Below are 19,422 nucleotides of genomic sequence, written 5' to 3' on the forward strand. Positions count from 1 at the left end.
CCTCTTCACAGAGTCGATACATGCAGTCTGTAAATTCACTTTGAGCATGAACGAATAAAAACTGATTTAAAAGGTGGAACTCCAACAGAACATCCTGTCAAGTCAAATTCATGCAGGAATAAAAACTAAACATGCAAACTTAAAGCCCTTAAATATCAGCTGAGTGCTATAAATCTTGCAATTTTCTTCAACTTGTTGGCGACGAAACTGTTGACCTGAACCAGCAGGAGATGTGCGTTAAATAAAATGTAATCAAAGCTTTTTCTTCTGTTCTCGCATTTCTGATGTGCAGAAATCAAATCATTATGCAGGTATTTTAAAGGCTGTTTGGCAGCTGGTTAAAGAGGAGCACAGATATTAATAGTTTACAACTGCTGAGAGAGTCCTGACACACATTCAGAACACAGTCTGCTTTCTGTGTCTTCACTGAAGCAGCGATCCTTTTCTGCACAGCAGCAAAAATCAAAACACACGTCAAATATATTTTTCTCAAACATGGTTTCTGTCATTATAGTTAGTTCTTATCTGCTGATTTATGTCCAAGTGTTCCTTTTTTTTGACAAGTTTACTTTAATTAGTTATTTGATGCTATAAAAAGGGGGTGTGGCCTCATGATTGACAGCTCTGTTGACAAATGGGGCTCCTGCAGCGTGCTGTTCCCGAGTAGCAGAGTAGAGGAGGAGCGGCGAGAGGAGACGTAGCTAACACTAACACTACAGTCACTGAACTTTCCATCAGCGTGAATATCTGCTTTTCCAGGCTAAAAATGTTAAATATATTCAACACATAAAGCATGTTTCTCCATCATCACATACCAAAAAATAATCAGCTATGACAAAGAAAATGTTTTAGCTTCACCATAAGAAAGGCACGGCCTGATTAACACAGTGAAACCCAGATAAAGCACCAATCGTTACACTTGTACCAGAAATATCTTTTATTTTCATACCGTCATCCTGAGCATTTCATACAGCCCTTTAATATGCAAATTACACATTTGTAAAGTTAGTAAAAAATATCATCTACACTTAAACAGTTCTGTTATGTTGAAAACAACCTCAAACCCAGTGTTGTTATTTAACTTTGTTATATAAAAACTCTGAAAAGCAGCAAACAAACACGGCGGCGGCGGCACGGCGTCAGAGCAGGTCGTAACTTCTGTCAAATGAAAACATGATTGAAGCGGTCGTTTGTATGTTTTTACTTCAGAGAGCAAAGAACAAGATTTAATAGAGATAATAAGTCATATTATGAAGAAGCAAAAACACACAAAACTACCTGTAAAAGCCTGTTAATGCCGAGTCTGTGCACCTCGCAGTGGATAAGACGCAGGGCTAATAATGAAGGTCAGACGAGCTGTTCTTCTGAAGCCATTCACACTCATTGCTCCCTTTAAATATTTATGATTTCATTCACAAACTTTCACTGCAACTATTCGCTGATAATTAATACTTTCTTGATTAATGTGTTAGTCAACAGAAAATTAACGGATTGTTCAGGTTCTGAAATAAGCAAACATGCGACAACATTCACTACTTCCATTTTTGCACATTTGAAGTTTCTCTGTTTTATATTATTGTGCATTTATTTATTTATTTGACTATAAATCGGGCAAAGCAGGGACTTTGAAAATTTGCATTCAAACTGCATTTCTCCTCAGTGACGCTGCCCTTTGTTAATAGGCCCTTTCTGCTTGCTTTGAGAGGCTCCATGAAGAGTTTTAAGTGACTCTGATTTATGAGAAAAGATTCAACAGATCTGTTCTCCAGAGACGAGCCGTCGAACACCACATCTACAAATATCATGTGTTCAGAGACCTGTGTCAGAATTAGCTTATATTCTTATTTATTCTCCTTTTTTCCGTGTGTAGTAATTACACGTTGATAAACGCAAGAAGATATAAATGTCTGTTAAACTGACACGGCAGAGTTTACACTCTGTGACTAAAGTGCACCAGAAATCTGTAAACGAGTTAGCTTCCAGTTGCTTCTTTCAGATAAGTCTACTAGGATATCAAACATAATGACTTTAGTGAATATTATATATTCATGTTAGTACGACTGAGGTAAAGAGTGAGGGTCTGTGTCCACTAACGCCGCTTTTGTGCTGGCAGCGCCCACGATGTCAATTTCAGAGAGTTCCTCAACGGCGCTTACTGTTGCTAGGTTACCACAGTTGACTGGCAGCACTTCCCCTTCCTAGGTTAGTGAGCGTTAAGTCCGTTCTAAATTTCTCTGAATGCTTAATATTTTATTCTAGGACATTTTACAGAAAACAAAAACAATGTAAAGGAATCGTGTCCTCACGTTAGCAGCAGCTCCACACCTGGAAAAAACAAAAGGATCAGCTTCTCCTCCGCCATTGTTGTTGACAAAGTTCATATCGTGGGTCCCACCAATTCTTGAGTTTGATTGCTCGGTGACGGAGAAGTGACATTAACGAGCGCAACGGTGGTCCAGCAGTTGAACTATTTTCAACTTAGAACGACGAAAAGCAGCTGACGCAGAGAACGCAGAGCGCTGAAGACGCTGAGCTGCTAAAAAAGTAGCCGTTGGTGGACACAGGCCCTAAACAGTAAGAGATGTTTTCAAGTAACAGCTACACCTTTACATCCAGCTCCTCCTGCCAGTCTGTTGGATTGATGTTGGCTTTAAGAGAACATGTTTAAATTCAAGTACAGCAGATTTATATATTTTTTACATAAGATACTTTTTTCTGCAGGATACAAAAGAAATGTTTCACTTGTTTCCCTCAAACAGCAAAAACTGAACACCAAACCAGCACTCTTCACCAGCATTATAACCCCTTAACCAACAGTGGTCATGAGTTTAAATCATCAACATTTCTCTGTAGAACTTTCTTTCTTCTGTTAATGAACATGCAATCAACATGTCGGGTTATTCAGGGTTAAATTCACACTTGGATTTGGCAGCAATAAATTCTATATACTATCATCTATGTACAAGTAACAAAGGCCCTTTTTAAAGCTCAATAAAAGCTGCAGTGTTAGAATGATAAAGATTTAACTGCTCCGAGTTAAAATTACAAATGTCCTTTATTGTCTGCTAACATGCACGTCAGACTGAGTGATAAAGGTCTGATCTTCAAGTATCTCTAACATACTGTAAATAACACCATTCATCAAAATGAGGTTTTGTAAAACACACCAACAACACCGTCAACCAGTGAAAAGAAAATCAAGTATTTAAAGATGTTTGAACGAAGCTGCAGAGATCCGAACACCACGAAGAGTCGGGTCTTTCTCTGCAGCGGTCCCTCCCTCTGCGAAACACTCCCGCACACGAGTTTGAATCTCTAATGCCTCGATAATCCTCCTAAAGTCACACCGGTAACAGTCTTAGATTTAAGACATTAAAGAAATCACAGTGTGGTGTTACTATCGGCGTCGTCTTCTGTTAGGTAGTGTTGTTTTGGCAGTTTTATTCTGGCTAATGTGAGTGCATAACGCAAAGAAACAACGAGCTAATGCTAACGTAGCTTTGTGGAATTGGAATCTTGGTACTTGTTATTGCCTGTGTGGAGGCAGAGGCGATGTAAGCGTCTTGTATTGTGTGTGAAGGACTTCTTTTTTCAGGTGAATAATGGTAAGAAGGTTAAACCTGTATTGTGTCCAAGGAGTGTGATCGTAGCCTGCATAAGTCTGCACTGCACGGCCTTCCGATGATGTGAATCTGACACGTAGAGCCGACGTGATTGATTACGTACCTGCAGCATATTTAAAGTCTGTACAGGATGATTTTTACAGGCTGCCAAGAAGCTCACGATACTCTTTAAGTAAAGACGGATAATTGTGCGCATATATCAAAACATAGTAACACTGTTAAGTGTTGTTCTTTCACTGGTGTTGCAGCAGTGGAGGTTTACTGGAAACTTAAGCCCCCATGATGTGACAACTATTTTGATTTTAGCACTGAATAAGAAAATGCAAAAATCCCACGAGTAATACTTCTGTCTGACGGCTCGTAACACTTCTGTTAAAACCCGAATCCACTCCCTTTTAGACTGTTTGTAAAGACTTCAAGCTTATAGTCCTTAAAACATTTCCCCTTCAGAGTAAATACTTAAGAGATTTAAGATATGAAAGATGAAAAGTAAACTTTGTTGTCTGTTGTAGTTACGGATCGTCATGCTATCGAACCGAGTCTCAGAGCGAGGCGAACTGTTGGGGAAGCAGGCTCTGGGTGAGGCTGGGCTGAGGGCTTGTGCAGGCACTGCTGGCGACACTCGATCCAGGACTCGGTGAAACGGGCAGGCTGGAGACCGACGCGACCTCCCCGTCTGAGCCGTCGTCATCGTGATGGGAGCGGTGCTGATGGCTGACCACCACCCTGCAGGACAAGACGGAGTGAGAAAGTGGGGTTAATATACTGTGTAGTGATTATTACATCCTAATGTAACCCTCTATAAGCATCTTTGATTTTATATTTAAGGCTTTAACAAGTTTTAACATGTAACTCAGCAGGTATTTCATGATGAAGATGGCCTTCGTGTACGTACCTGGATCTGGATGGACTGACCAGGTCTTGTCTGTGTGGCTCAAACCTAGAGATGTAGCTACACTTGGACCACTTCAGAGACAAAACCACAGAGAAAAAGATGATTAAAAAAATATCACACTATTAATTCAAACTAATTAATATAGTGTTTCTGCAGCTCCTCACCATGTGAGCTGGGTCGTTGGTTCCCAGGTGGACTCCTTTGTGACACAGAGTGCTCAGCAGGCTGATACCTGCAGACAAAAAGGACACCTCAGAATTCACAGATTCTTTCCTGCTTTCTTTTGAAGTCATGAGACAGAGATCAACCTCTTTCTCTGTTCGGATGGTGAGCAGTGTTGGGTAGCACTACATTTAACTCGTTACGTTACCGTGTTACCTCCCGAGAAAAGTAACGTGTTAGATCACTTTGCGACTCGTTAAACACGTGTGTAATATCTGTCAGGACGGCGTGTAGCCTGCTGTAAGTCTACCTTTAAATGTGTTGACTCTACCATCATTGCATAGCCTCGTTTACGGCCCATAATCTGGCATACAGTATTAGGCAGAGCTGTTTCCATGACAACGACACAACACGGGCTCCTAGTCCCACCAGTGTTGTGGAGCTGCGTTTAGCTGCAGATGCTTCTTCACATTTGAAGTCGAGCTCTTCACAGCTGATGTGCACTGAGTATGTGAATATTTCCACAAAGTAAACGCTGTCCTCTCTGACAGCTTGCTAGCTGAGTTAGCTAGCTACGCATGCGCACTGACACAGCTGTGTTTACCTTCTGCTGGTGCGCAGCGACCTGCCAAGAAGGAGGAGAGAAACAGAAACAGAGCTTCGGAGATTTTCTGTTTTAATGGCGACGAAAGGGAAAAAGGAAATACGGCGATTTATTTTATGAGTAAAGTTGCAACTGTTAAAGTGAAAACACATTTCATCTTCATTTCCTCTGATCATTCAACGATATGTCTCTATCTTCCTCAGCAGAAGGTCTATGTATGCAGTACACAATAATGTTTTCTTAATAACACACAACATTTTACTTGTTATCAATCAGCCAGCAGTGGTTGGTCTGCCAGAGAGGGTGGGCGGAGCTAAGCGTCTGCTTTTCCGCTCTCTGCAAGTGTTGCGAGTAAACAGTAATCTACTATGGCTGAACAAACAAAGAAAAGATGGATGACTACAGATACAACTTCAACAAGAAGTGAAAATCCAAAGAAACAGAAACAAACTCGACGCTCAGATGAAGCAAACAGTCTGAAAAGGAAAGCGACCGTCAGCCAGGAAAATCAAGAGTTACAACCGGAGCCGACCGTGGACGTCACACATGCAGCGCTGTCTGGATATCTGGGAAGTGTGCTCCCGCAATTACCGTTTATCGCCACAGGTGGCGCCAACGAGAACGAAACTGAGATCTTCAAGGTTACAACTTTAAAGAATCAACACGGCTGAAGAAATGCAGTTTCTGTATGAAACACACAAACACCTTTGGTCCTGTTGTTCCAGTACTTCTGCTCCCACTGGTCCAGCAGGATGTTGAGGTATCTCTGACACTCGAAGAAGCGAAGATAGCGAGATGATGACGGCGACGGGAAGACTCGCTCGAACTCTCCGAGACGATTCAGCTCGTCCTCGGTCTCAGCCAGCACGCGGACGTCATCCGGAGTCAGTACGTCCAACACGGAAGAGAGGAAGTCCTGACAGAGACAGAAAGTTTACTTATGTTTATTTCTAGTCTTTGAAGTTGCAGAACTACGTTAAAGTGACATATTTTTAAACGTTATTCTCATACATTTATTCTCTATTCTTAGTCAAAGTATTCTGTGTGTGTTTGATGAGATTTACCTGGTCGGCGTAGCGCTGTGTGAGGTAAAAGGCCCGTTTGACCTTCTCATCAGCAGACAGATCAAGCTTGGTCTTCTCCCTGGTGCCACCACACAGGCTAATACACACACAAACATATGGGAAGTTCCTTAATTATAATCATGAATAACTAGTTTCATCCCAGTCACAGAACTTCTTTGTGCAGATGATGTAATAGCCTGTAATGTGCACCGCCTCCTCCCTACCTGCTGGTGGAGCTGGAGGCGCTGCTGCAAGGGGCGACCACATCTTCCTTTTGGGGGATACGGAAGCCTGCCAGGTTCAGGAGGTCTCGGATCATCTGACCTTTGATGGAAACATCCAGCGCTGAGTTGGAGTGGAGGCTGGAGCAGAAACAAAACGATTAAAAGATGGAGTTTGAGAACCTTTGTGTGTTTCTGTATGCGTTTGTGCGTTACCTTGGTGATATGTTGACCTCCAGGATCCAGGGTTTGAGGTTCTCATCCAGCATGATGTCAAAGCCAAACAGCTCGTGGCAGCTGTACGGTGTCCGAAGGTGCATCTTCAGCAGACTGTTGACGTACGGTTCAGACCTGATTTCCGACACACAGTGTATACTCAGCGTTATTATCATTTTAACGCTTGAACGCCTTTTTTAATAAGCTCAAGCATTAAACAGACTTTCCTGCGACTCTCTCCCTCCACACCCAGAATTAAAAAAAGGATCGATCTGAGATTTGTAAGTAAGGGTCGAGTCACAGACACAAATAAAACACAAGATGTGTTTAAGCTGCAAGATCCAAATGGAAATGATTCAATAATACCCAGAGCACTGTGACTGACCAATGATATTTGGGAAAATTGTAAATATAAGAGGGAGAGTTAAGAGAGATTGGTTGTTTTGCAACAAACTTCCAGTTATTAGATGTTTCTTTACAGCAGGGGGGGCAACCCTGCTCCTGGAGAGCTACCTTCCTGCATGTTTCAGGTTTCTCCGCACTCTAACACACCTGATTTGAATGATCTGCTCGTTATCAACCAGCTGAAGCTTCTCAGGGGATTGGTAATGAGCAGAACATTGGAATCAGGTGTGTTAGAGTACGGAGAAACCTAAAACATGCAGGAAGGGAGCTCTCCAGGCTTTACAGACTAAGAAACATCTGAACAGCTTGGAAATTAAAAAAAACGATGGATATAAGGGTTTCTCTCTCGCTGCAGATCCTTCACAGCAGCGTCTTGAAACTATTTGATTGCATAATAATCACAGCAAAAGGTCACTATGTTAAATAACATCTGAACTAATCAACTCCTGGCAGTGCTTCAACCAAACTTACGCAATGACAGTTTTGATCACAATGTCTTTGATCTTCTCCCAGATCAGAGTGGTGTTGATTCCCTTAGAGCCCAGATACTGCCACAAGGCCTTCAACGCCCTGAAATCACACATTTATACACACGGACAGTTAGGCAACACATGTGCTCAGAAACTTTACATATATATGTAGTGTTGCAGGTTTTTGCTTTACAAACATTTGTGATATAGAAACCTGCTTTGGAGGCAGAATCTATAAATCTATAATAAACAGAATCTAATATTAAATAACACTGTCTCCTTCATTCTCCCCTTTATCATTCAAATGCAACTCTTCTTGCAACAGTCCTTCTTTTCTCTTTCTGTTACCATTTGTGTCCCTGGCAGGCCTTGTCGTCGCTGTTGGTCTGGTATTCAGAGTTCTTCTTGTTGACGCTGTAGTTGGTCAGGTGCATGAACTTGTTCCCCAGAGTCTTCATGGAAGACGAATACCTGAAGAGGAGAGACACAAGTGTGGATATAAATCAGACACGGCCTCTGTCAGCAGCTTGTTGCAGGTGTCTGTTTGTTCAAGAAGGACAAAGCTTCTTGAAGGACAAATTTTAACACTATGGATTATTTGTGTTAACTGTTTATGTAACCATTAAACAGTATTGTGCGAGTGTGAGGCAAACTGACTTGCAGCTGGCGAATCGAACCAGTCCATCAGAGAAGATGTAAATCCTGAGCGGGTCGTAGGACGTCACATAGACGTAGATCCGCAGGTCAAACTTGTTTCCACTGATGAGGTAGGGCTTGTGAAGATACCTGCAAACGAAACCAGAGACATTCTTTATCCTAACGACCAGAAAGGTGCGGGAAAAATGCTCTCTGAACGCGTTTCAAGTGATCAGCAGTCTGTTCTGGGATGCTTACTTCTGGACCAGTAGTGGTCTCTTTCGGGGCATCTGGCTCCACTTGTGAATGACCTGGATACCGATTCCTCTGGCTGACGCCGGCTGATGGAGATGAGAGGATGAAGAGTGAATATAAAAAACAAAATCAAGTGTTCTGCTATTTTTAAGCATGAAATAGCTTCTTCCTACAGACACATTTAGGTCTTTTGTTTCCGTTTTGGGACTGATTTGCCCTCACAGCTTTTGTACGGTTGCGTGGAGAGATTAAACGATGTTTATCTGGCAGCAGAACTTACGGGTTTGATGATCCATTTCTGCCTGGAGCCGCTGTCCTCCCAGGCCTTGCGGAGCAGCTTGATGTCCTGAGGGAGGATGAACGTGCGCGGGAAGAAGCTGAACTCTTGTTTGCCGAAGCGGACCTGCATCTTGGACAAGTTCCTCCACAGCCGGTCCTTCCTGCCGATCTGAAACGTCCCCGGGAAGTGGTTCAACTACGAAACAAGAAACACAAACACAGGTGAGCTGAACAGAAGGTCATTAGATAATCTCACTGTCCTAAACTTTCTGGTGACAAGCTGGAAAGAGAAGTGAGTATGTATAGTTCCTGACCTTCTGATGCTCTCCGAGGGCTTTGAAGCAAGGAGACTTCATGTGGTGTCCCCAGCAGCCCAACCAGTCATGGCTTTCTACAGGAAGAACAGAGGGACAAACAAAGCTATGACGATACGACAACTGTCAGAGTAACCTTTACATGTTCAGCAACATTTCAGCCTGTGTTTGAAACAAGTTGTAAAGCTGCAACAATTAATTGTGAGTTGGTTGAAAGAGCCTCTTCAATGGATTTTCTGCTTTTCTAAGGGTGCAACAATTAGTTGACAAAAACTACGACAAAATTAGTCGCCATAGAATTTAATTATCGATAATTAGTTGGTTACGTCATCACGTGTTTTCATGCTGTGCACGGACGTGTTTTCCAGAACTGAGTTGCTGAGGGGTGAGACAACTGCAGCAAAACAGCAACCAGGAAGCGACAGGTAAACAAAGCATAGCAAAATGTCGGCGACCAATGAAACGCCATCGTGTCTGTAAACTTGTAAAGTCTGGGAGCGTTTCAGCCTCAATGCTGCAGAGAAAAGGATCGCCTGCAGGGTTTGTAAAGAGGAGCTTGTTCATCACGAGAGCATGACGGTGATGTGCGAGCATTTGAAGAGAAGGCACGATGGAGTTGTGTTTTTAATGTATTTATTGTCTTTATTGTTAGCTTAAAAGAACCTCCAACTACACTTAAAGCTGAGAGCTAAATAAGAGCCAAAAAGTCATTGTGCAACTCAGTGACTGATTAGTCAAGTAATCCTTTCAATAATCGATGACTAGCAGTAAAAACAGTCGTCAGTTGCAGCCCTACGAGTCTGTGAGGACTTACTCTTGGTGACTTTGAAGTGCGACCTGGCGATGGTGTGTTTGACCACGTTCGGAGTGACGGTGCTTATCTTCCATTTCAGCAGTCGTCTTTGTTCTGCAGGCAGCAGCTCCACTGCAAAACACACAGAACAGTTAGTAATCAATATGTCGGTTTACAATGTTAACTGTATAATTTCATATCATACGACAATCACATTTTAAGATTAAAATAAAATATGACTGAAACAACAAATAACCTACGATAAACCTACTTTATATTTGACCTGCAGTCTGCAGACAATAATCACGTTAATAACGATCACTGAGAGGTAAGATATGAGAGGCTTTCCATTTCATCACATTATTTTACAACAGCCGTCTTGACCTCAGACGTCACCATGTTCAGCTGTGTGCTGACTTCTTAATAGTTAAGCTGACCAACACCTTCATGCTGCTCTGACAACTGTCAGGTTACCTTTCCAAGTCTAACTTTGCTCATTTGTACAGCTTTTCTTCAGACAGATGAGCGTGTTCTGACCTTTCTCATTGGCCGAGCTGAAGTAGAGTGTTGGAGGGATGAAGGGGAACAAACTGGGAACCAAAGCCGGTCTCTCCTCTCGATCATCCTCCGCCTCCAATAACATCGGCTCCTCGACACTGAGAGGAGACAGAGAGTGAAGACAAACGTATAAATACATGCAGATTCTTACAGCACCAACATCATAAACTATACAATGTTTGCTGGTTATTTCAAGGAGACAAGGCGGCATGTGGTGATCTTATTTGTAAAGTGATAATCTCAAAGACTTTCATATAAATAAATGTCTGTCTCGATCTATAGCTGAATGAGGTAACACAATGGTGACTGAGCCTATGGCCCACTGATGAAAGCCTTTGCTTTTGCAGTATATAGTATTACTACAGACTGGGTGTCCCAAGCTGCGCCCAGTTAGTGACGCGTTTTCCATCAGCCAGCAGTGGTTGGTCTGCCAGAGAGGGGAGGCAGAGCTAAGCGGCTGCTTTTCCGCTCTCTGCAAGTGTTGTGAGTAAACAGTAATCTACTGTGGCTGAACAAACAAAGAAAAGATGGATGACTACAGATACAACTTCAACAAGAAGTGAAAATCCAAAGAAGAAGAAACAAACTCGACGCTCAGATGAAGCAAACAGTCTGAAAAGGAAAGCGACCGTCAGCCAGGAAAATCAAGAGTTACAACCGGAGCCAACCGTGGACGTCACACATGCAGCACTGTCTGGATATCTGGGAAGTGTGCTCCTGCAATTACCGTTTATCGCCACAGGTGCCGCCAAAGAGAACAAAACTGAGATCTTCAAGATTACAACTTTAATTTTAGCCTGTTAGCCAAGACTATTAGCATTTTCAGGGCTCGCCGTCTTCGGACATTACCCTCTGTGACACCGTGTTTCTCGGCTGCTTGGCAGTTGTTTAATGACTCTGCTGCACTGATAACAGTTATCTTAAAATTGGTGTCATAACTCTGCCTCAGTTGCCTCAAGCCACTTTGTTCCGGACGATCACCGTGTCTCTCCGTCTTTCATCCCCCTGGCTCTGTAGCTGTGAGTGACGGCTGGCCTCAGTCATGAGGGGTTCACACTTTACAGATAAGTGGCGCCGTCTACTGTTGTGAACGTTTGTTTTTAAAAGTTTGGCCCCCGAATATAAGACGATCACACTTTATCTGATTTATTTCAAGGGAAAAAACCTCTTAAATTCGGCCCAATACGGTACATCTTACGACTGTTTAGTACATTAAGCATGTCCTCTAAAGACAGACATTCACATTTCTCTCTAAATGTTGCAAACATTTAAACTCAATCAACAATCTACTGTTTAGGAGTTTCTGCCAAAGACTGTCCCCTTCCCGTCCTATCAGCACCTCAGCGTGTTACAACTAAACGAGCAAATTGCTCTTCGAGTTACTTTCAGTCACTTCTAACAGAAGTTGGCATCAAGTTTGTAACACAAGTCCATTTTGGACGGCGAGGGCCCGAGTTCTCTTGGACTATGCACTCGTAACACGATGCCTGTGTGAACTTGGGCATCACGGAGAGTACAAGTACATCGTGACACAGAGAGGAGGCCTGCTGCGAAGACACTCTGATCTAGCGAACGTCATTGATTATTGATAACAAATTGGAGCAGACACTGAGGACATCTATAAGAAAGGATGCCTTGATAAGATGTTAAATTCAAAGTTAGAAGGAAGGTAAGTAAGGAAACATTCTGCAAAGTCAGGAGGACAAAATTAACCTAAAAAAAAAATGCTACATGAAGATGAAAGCCGTCAACACCAGAAGATATCCGAGGAATAAATACTCACGTGACAGTCATATATGAAGGAAAAAAGGTGGATGAAGGAACAGGGGGTGAGGTTATCCTCGTCCAAATCTTATCTCTTGTATAAAATCCCTCCACCACTGACAGGTATACGTTGGCATTATACCATACATACTGGAGCTATAGCATTCAGGAAGGGAAGGGGGTCGGGGGGTTGTGTGTATGTAAATGAACACATGAACGAATCAGCTGGTTGAGGGGAAAAGGTGACAATAGCGTCCCCTATCCAGGCTGTTTTAGCAAAGAATCAGCTCCGAGTCTTTGGTGGGGAGTTCCACTGTTCGGAGCGTCACAGTGGAGAACAACGTGGTGCACAATGCAGCGGACCTTTCCACCATGCTCTGCTGCTTTCAGTCTCTCTCAACAATAGAGTGAGAGACAATGGAAGAGAGGCAGAATGAGTGCACAGGATCCGATGGATAAATGCTATATGTCGTTTTAGGAAACCAATAAGAAGCCAGGATTGGACGGAAGGCAGACCAATGAAAGGTCACTGACATTTTGAACTGTAGTGTGATTATTTATACGGCCAAAGTGAAACCACACCAGGTCTGAAAGATGCTTAGATACAGTTTATAATATCAGATAGAAAGAAGGAGATGCGTGATTTAAATGGCTTCAGTGACAAAGCTTCTTTAGGTGCATAGTGGGAAGAAAAGGATCAAAAGGACATAATAACAGAGAGTGTGGTGGAAAGAGCCTCTCTGTGTGGTGTTGATTTGAAGAATAAAAAGCCAACCTGCTTTGGGAGAAATAAAAACAAGGCTGAATCAACAGGATGAGATGAAACGTATTCCTAATGGTCGTCTCTGCAAAGTCTTAAGTTCTGTCGGCGAACAGTTCTGTTGATCAAAGGAGATGCTTTTATTTTGAAAAGCTGAGAGCTGACTTTACTACGGCTCTCAAAAGATTCCTTAAGTGCTAAAAGCAGCCACTGCGTTTCCCTGCCTCGTTGAAAATCCTCAGACTGTATAAACAACGGACGTAGCCACCATGACGTCAGCCACTGGTTTCTCGACTGCGTAAATGATGCGGAAATATGGCCGCCGCCATGTTGGTTTTCTGGAGCCTCAAGTGACAATATTTGGATGAGAGGGTGGAGCTCGAGAGGAGCGAGGGGTCAGCAAACGCCGAGTTATCAAAGCTTAACAGTCTGTCCCTGTGGCGGCTTCATTAGCTCGTAAATGAGCTATTTTAACTTGCGGACTTGCTGCTCGCTCAGTGAGAACACGCACCGGGAAAATAACCGGTCTTCTCATCACTACGGTCCTGTGGAAACAGAAATGATGGCTCTAATTCTGTATTTGTTAACATTTTAAATAATTAAGGTTTACTTCACAAGTCATTCTACCTTTCTACTTTCAGTTTTAATTGTCTAAACAAATGGTCTTATGAGCAGAACAACATCAGAGTGTGTTCTTTTTCTTTCCTGCTATCGTATCAGTGTTAATCAAGGTTTTGAAGTTTCCCGAGGAAGACGTGATTAACTTCTTTCTATATACTTGTTTAGCCATCAGGCTGTGAGACAATGTTATTTCTTCACTCTAAGACCACTGTATGGGCCTCGAGAGGCTACCTGGAACCTAGCTGGATCCCCGCTCTGAGAACGACACCGTAGCGTCTTTCATCTTGCTTTGCCCTTTGTTGCTTCATCTTAATTAGCATAGCCCTTTTGGTTAGCCTTTTGTTTCCTATAACCCAAGATATATATTCTGACTAGAGCTGACGCTAAACACTGAACAGGCTAACAGCTGTAGTGAGCACAGTACACCTGCTACTTAGTGGTAAAAATATATCGATACAATATTACTGGAATTTATTTCACCTAAAAGCTGGAGCGGACTTCTTGCATGGACAGAAAGTTCCATAAATCACACAGAGAGAGATTACCCCAAAAGGGTATCAGCAGTATCCACCTGTCACTCAAGTGACCCGGCTCCGATGATTTAAGGCTTAATATAATTAAAACGGGTGAGTCGAACAACGGCTGTTAACATGTTTATTTCTGCTGTAAGAACGTTTTCCCATCTGCTGTAATGTTATTTCTTGGTTTCTGGAGCCTCAAGTGGTCACTCAAGGAACTGCAGTTTTTTGCACTTCCATGTTGGCTTCATTTTCAACACCAGAGGTTGCCGCTTGGTCTGAACTGGCTTTGTAAGTGTACAAATTATTCCAAAGATGCCCCCTTGGAAGACAGAGACCCTTCAGTCCTCTACAGTTTGCATCTGTGAGTGTTTGATCTCCTGGCTCTCTCAAAGGTCAACATTATTAAAAGAATTAAAAGTGTGGCTATAGAGTCAGCAGTGTTACCTAGAAAGGGGAGCGATGGATGCTGTGGACGAGGTGCCGTTGATGGACGAACAGTCTGAATCATCTGAAGACAACAGAAGACAACTGAAGTCAGTGGTTTGCAACAAAAATAGAGCACTCTATTTTGAAACGCGTGATGCATTACAGAGTGTCATTTGTAGGTCAGAGCGTCTGTATGTATTCTAACATCTTACCATCATCACTGCAGGCATTTTCCAGCTCATCAGGCAGCTCCTCCTCAACTCCATCCACCTGCATACCACACTCCTGACTGGAAACAATTCATCAATATTCAGTGAGACAGAAAGCGAAGAAAAACAAACTGCAGATTAGGAAGCAATCAGCCGTTCCTCACCCAGACAGCTGAGTCTCTCCACCCTGACACTCCTCCGTCGAAGATGAAGATGACAGCGAGGCAGCCTGTCCCTGTCTTGTTAGGTGGATTGCAGAGATCTGATTGGTCACAGAGCCCACCAAGGCTCCTGCAGGACCGGGGGCCACATCTACGATGGAAACAACAGTCTTACATTAACAGGGTCTGTGATGGTACAGTGCTAAAACTGTTAGTAACTGTGTCCATGACGTGAATCATGTCTTTATGCATAGTTTAGTAGAAAAACTGGAAACAGCAATAATCCATGTAAAATAACATAATAAAGTACAGTTTTTTGGGGGGTTAACACTCAGTTAATGAGCTCTATCTGGCTGTGTGGGAGTTGTTTGATCAGATTTATATGACAGCAACCAAAGGACCCACAAACAGTGATCTGATTTGGATTGAAACATTGTGAGATAACCAGAAAAAGTTTTCAGGGCTCGTCTTCACACTCGTTGTGGCCGCACGTCCTTAAAATCAAAGACGTTACCTGCCATCTTTCTTTTAGATTTCTTCTTATGTAGCTAAAAGACAAACATGTAACCGTGTGATACAATCATTGTACTGCATTATCTAATGCTAAAATATTTAAAACCAACATAATAATGTTTTAGGGCTGCACGGTGGTTAGCACTCAGACGTAGTGGGCCTTTCTGTGTGGAGTCTGCATGTTCTCCCCGTGCATGCGTGGTACTCCGGCTTCCTCCCACAGTCCAAAGACATGCTTGTTTATTGGTGACTCTAGATTGCCCGTAGGTGTGAGCGTGAAAGGTTGTCTGTCTCTATGTGTCAGCCCTGTGATTGACAGGTGATCCGTCCAGGTGTAACCCTGCCTCCCGCCCAATGACGGCTTGTGTAAGCTCCAGCCTCCAGGACCCTGAGCAGGGTAAGTGCTATAGATGATGGATGGTTAATAATGTTTTAATGAACTATATGGAGATGTGCAGGCAGGTTTCTGAACCTCCAACATCACACATTGTGCAGACGTCCTTGGGAGGAAAACGCTTTCCGTCTTTAAGGATAAAAATTTGCTTCTTAAGGAAGTTATTATTAAGATCATAAGCTCAGTATTATTAGACGACTTTGTACTCGTGAACACTTCTGTAAATGTTGCCTTCAAAGCTTATTCAAAAAACAGACATACCAATCTCTTGTGTGACTGCAAACAAATAATGATGTTTACCTGTGATTGCATCCACCTTTGTGTCCTCTGTGACACTGGCACTGAGCACAGTTGGCACGGGGTCATGTGGGGAGCAACTGGCTGCTGGAGGACTCACTCTTGTGCATGTGGACAAGCTGCTTCCTGGTGGACATTGACTTTGTGTTGCTGTCGTTTGTTGCTTGCCGTTCGTAGTTGCTGCCACCACTGCAGGAGGACCACCTCTTACTAGCAGCTGATTGTTTAGAGCTGTTGTTGTTGTGCAGCCGTTTTGTGTCTGACTGCACTTTGTGGCTGGTTTAGCTGAGTGGATTCTCCTTGTTGTGCTTCTTATTTCTACTTTTGTGCAGTCAAGGCTGGAGGCATCTTCTCCCAACGCTGCCCCCTGATGTTCACTAAGAGTAAGGCATAGAGGAGGCACTGATGGCGAGGAGGAACAGTCTGCAGCTTCAGGCTGAGAAGACAAAACATCGAGAGGTCAGAGGAGGAGGAGACTGGCAGTTAATGTATTTCACTCGTGAAAACAACACTACTCACCATGGACATGTTAGGTTTCAGCAGGGTGGGCTGTCCTTGGATGAACAGGTCCTGATGACAAACTGACAGAAGAGGCTCCAAACCAAACTGTGCATCACTTGAAGTGGCCTCTCGTCTGCTCACAGCTAAACCATTTCCAGGTTGAGAGGTTTGGAGCGACACACACTTCTGCACGGTATCCATCAACCTCACATTGAACCCATTCTGGCTTTCCTTCTTGGGGACGGGGGAAGGAGCACCATTCTCTGTGAGGCTGCTGCCAGCCTGCTTTAGTCCTGTTGCTGATACCTGGTTCGGGCTTTGAATCCCATAAAGTTTTTGTGGCAGGGTTTGAGACACATCTGGCACAGCGGTGAATTGGTTCTGGGTGTTGGCTCTATTTCCGTTCCCATTCGCCCAGACGGAAAGCACAGACGGGGCAACTGTCGTCGGCTTCAACAGGGAGGCAGATGAGGCAACGTTAGAGGAGAGAGGTTTGGCTTGATCTTTTCTCCTGGACAGCTCGAGAGAAGTCTGACTAAAAGGCACTTTAGTGGCCGCAGCAGTCTTGGCATGTGCACTGACAGAGGTTGCATTGGTTGAACTATTTGCATTCGAGTCAGCCCGAAGCTGCCCCCCACCCCAGGGGGAGGACTGGTTGGTTGGCATGGCACCGCCCAACAAAGATGTGGTTGGTTGGAGATTAATAGGCAGGATAGGAACCAACAGTCGAAACAATACCAGATCCTGAGGTGAAAAACTCCCTGCTCCTCTTGGCAGCTTCCTTTTCAGTGAGTGCTTCTTCTGTAGGCTGTCAGCTGCAGCTAAATAGAATTGTAAATGTTTTGTTGGTCACTGTAGATTGACTACAAGTTCTTGGTAAATCCTGACCAACAGTCAACATACCTGCTGCCACAGATGCAGTGACAGCAGTACAAGAACTGGGCCTGGACTCCGTAATCTCTTGGCAGCAATGCAGAGTTATACACCTTCACTTGAGGCTCAGACACACAGGCACATGGGGTTTTGTTTCCTGAGGAAAAGTGGTTCCCACTCTAACAGTCAGAGGATAATGATATAAGACAGAGGCCGAGTCAAAGATCAGCATCAGCTGACGCAGACTGAGCCAGAAGTTGTTACTCCTCTCTCTGGGGATGACTTCAGCCTGTTAGCCTGGATACTTGGCTCACGCTAAGGTATCAGGTCTTGGAGGAGAAAGTGGTGTCCTTTGCATTCTCATATCCTCCTCAGGAGGAGGATTCACACAGGAGGCAATTACCTAACAGCAATCGCCACTGAAACTGTACAAGAAGAGAAAAAGAGTAAGTGCAGCAAGAATTACTTGCTTAGTTGAGCAAAAAATAAATAAAAAGCAAATTATTTTAACCATCAACAAACACTTAAATGTAAGGATTTACTGCTTTTCTCTAAAGTTATCCAGCATCTGTTCACTAGCTGTTTTCCTAATGTGTTTCCACTGGATTTAAAAGGGAAAACAGGGACGGCGGTGTATTTGAACTATGACATAATCAACCACCACTACTGCAGCCAGCCAAGACATTAACACTAAAAACATGAATTTAGTCATAATATAGTGCAAAGCTTAAAGCTTTTCAACAGTAGCTACATGAAAAGGCTGGTGTTTGATGCTCAAGTTAACCACATATATATAAATCTTCCTGTACGGGCACAGAGGGCAGTGTTTACAGTGTTGAAAACTGTATTGAGTAATACTGAATCTATACCCTATCATTAAAATCGCGGCTAAATAAGCTAGCTAAAGTGACATAGCTCGCCCGCATCTCTAAAGAAAACTATCATACGTATATTGAATTTAAGGATGTTGACATTAGATTGCCATTTCTCCATAACAACGTCTTTTTTCTTAATTTATCTCTTTAGCATGTGTATTGCAACCAGCCAACACTGCTGTCAATGCGTGCTCTCACGTGTGTGGAAAACGTTTCAGTACATGCCGCTTCACCCTTAGCCTCAGGTTAGCTAGCTCACTGGCAATTCTGTTTTAAGTTAACGTTAATAATCTAAGATAATAACAAAACACAGGCCAGACTAACTTTGAGACGAATATATTCTTAAAAATAAACCCGACCTGACAGCTCGTTACCAATCACCGTCTACGTTATCTTCTGTTTACCACTGCACCGCCTAGAAAGATTTAGCTTAGCAACGACCAACACAACACCAAATGTCACCCGGTATCTGACAGACCGCCTGGCGCTACCAAAAAAACTTGCAATCAGTTTAAAAACACATTTTTGTACATACTTTGTCCCCTGTAATGTCCATATCATGTTGGTCCGTTGGTGTGTCGAGAGGCTACTCGATACACTTGCACACATTGCAATAGCTAGCAGGATGCTCTGAGTAAAACATCGTGGCCGAAGATCGTCTATTCAGACAAGATGAGCTAATGTTTCCGCTTCACTTCCGGGTTAGCCTGTGAATCAGATATATCAAATATACGTTTTAGATGGTTGTTTGACGATTTAACTTATTGGGATTTATCTTCTGCTTTTACTGTGACACACAGGTTGCATATGAATAGAAAAATATTTAAAGAAAACCATTTAAAATAATATATTATATTTTAAAATTAATTGTATTTCTATTTGTTACTTGACTCCCATCCACTCAGCCAGTTTTTATAATTTTAGAAGAAAGTACTGATAGTGCATTTGGATTACAAAGATAAACTAAGTGACTTTGTGCCCAAAATGTGCTTTTTATTCCCTTAAACTGGGA

At 43.0% G+C, this 19,422-nt stretch overlaps 1 protein-coding gene across 1 annotated transcript; it reads right to left on the reverse strand.

The window, feature by feature from the left end:
* Positions 1-931: 931 nt before the first annotated feature.
* ttll4 (tubulin tyrosine ligase-like family, member 4) lies at positions 932-14,864 on the reverse strand. Its single transcript, XM_069663081.1, has 17 exons — positions 14,800-14,864; positions 14,606-14,669; positions 10,475-10,593; positions 9,959-10,069; positions 9,145-9,221; positions 8,832-9,026; positions 8,555-8,637; positions 8,318-8,446; positions 8,009-8,131; positions 7,662-7,760; positions 6,786-6,920; positions 6,573-6,710; positions 6,349-6,445; positions 5,990-6,200; positions 4,683-4,750; positions 4,519-4,589; positions 932-4,349 (listed from the first exon to the last, which is right to left on the reverse strand). The coding sequence occupies exons 1-17, from the start codon at positions 14,861-14,863 to the stop codon at positions 4,166-4,168; spliced, it is 1,968 nt and encodes a 655-aa protein (XP_069519182.1). The 5' UTR covers position 14,864; the 3' UTR covers positions 932-4,165.
* Between the last annotated feature and the right edge of the window lie 4,558 nt (positions 14,865-19,422).

The sequence above is a fragment of the Semicossyphus pulcher genome, unplaced genomic scaffold, assembly GCF_022749685.1.
Source record: "Semicossyphus pulcher isolate SPU_LCO1_2020_fin unplaced genomic scaffold, fSemPul1.0.p SCAF_15, whole genome shotgun sequence".
In the NCBI taxonomy this organism is placed as follows: Eukaryota; Metazoa; Chordata; class Actinopteri; order Labriformes; family Labridae; genus Semicossyphus; species Semicossyphus pulcher.

Bases quoted from the DNA above. Each gene is read 5' to 3' on its own strand.
- ttll4 (XM_069663081.1), bottom strand. From the start codon at position 14,863: ATGCAGGTGGATGGAGTTGAGGAGGAGCTGCCTGATGAGCTGGAAAAT. The intron at 14,670-14,799 runs GTAAGATGTTAG...TGTTGTCTTCAG, and splicing joins AAATGCCTGCAGTGATGATG to ATGATTCAGACTGTTCGTCC. The intron at 4,350-4,518 runs GTACGTACACGA...CTTGTCCTGCAG, and splicing joins GTCAGTCCATCCAGATCCAG to GGTGGTGGTCAGCCATCAGC.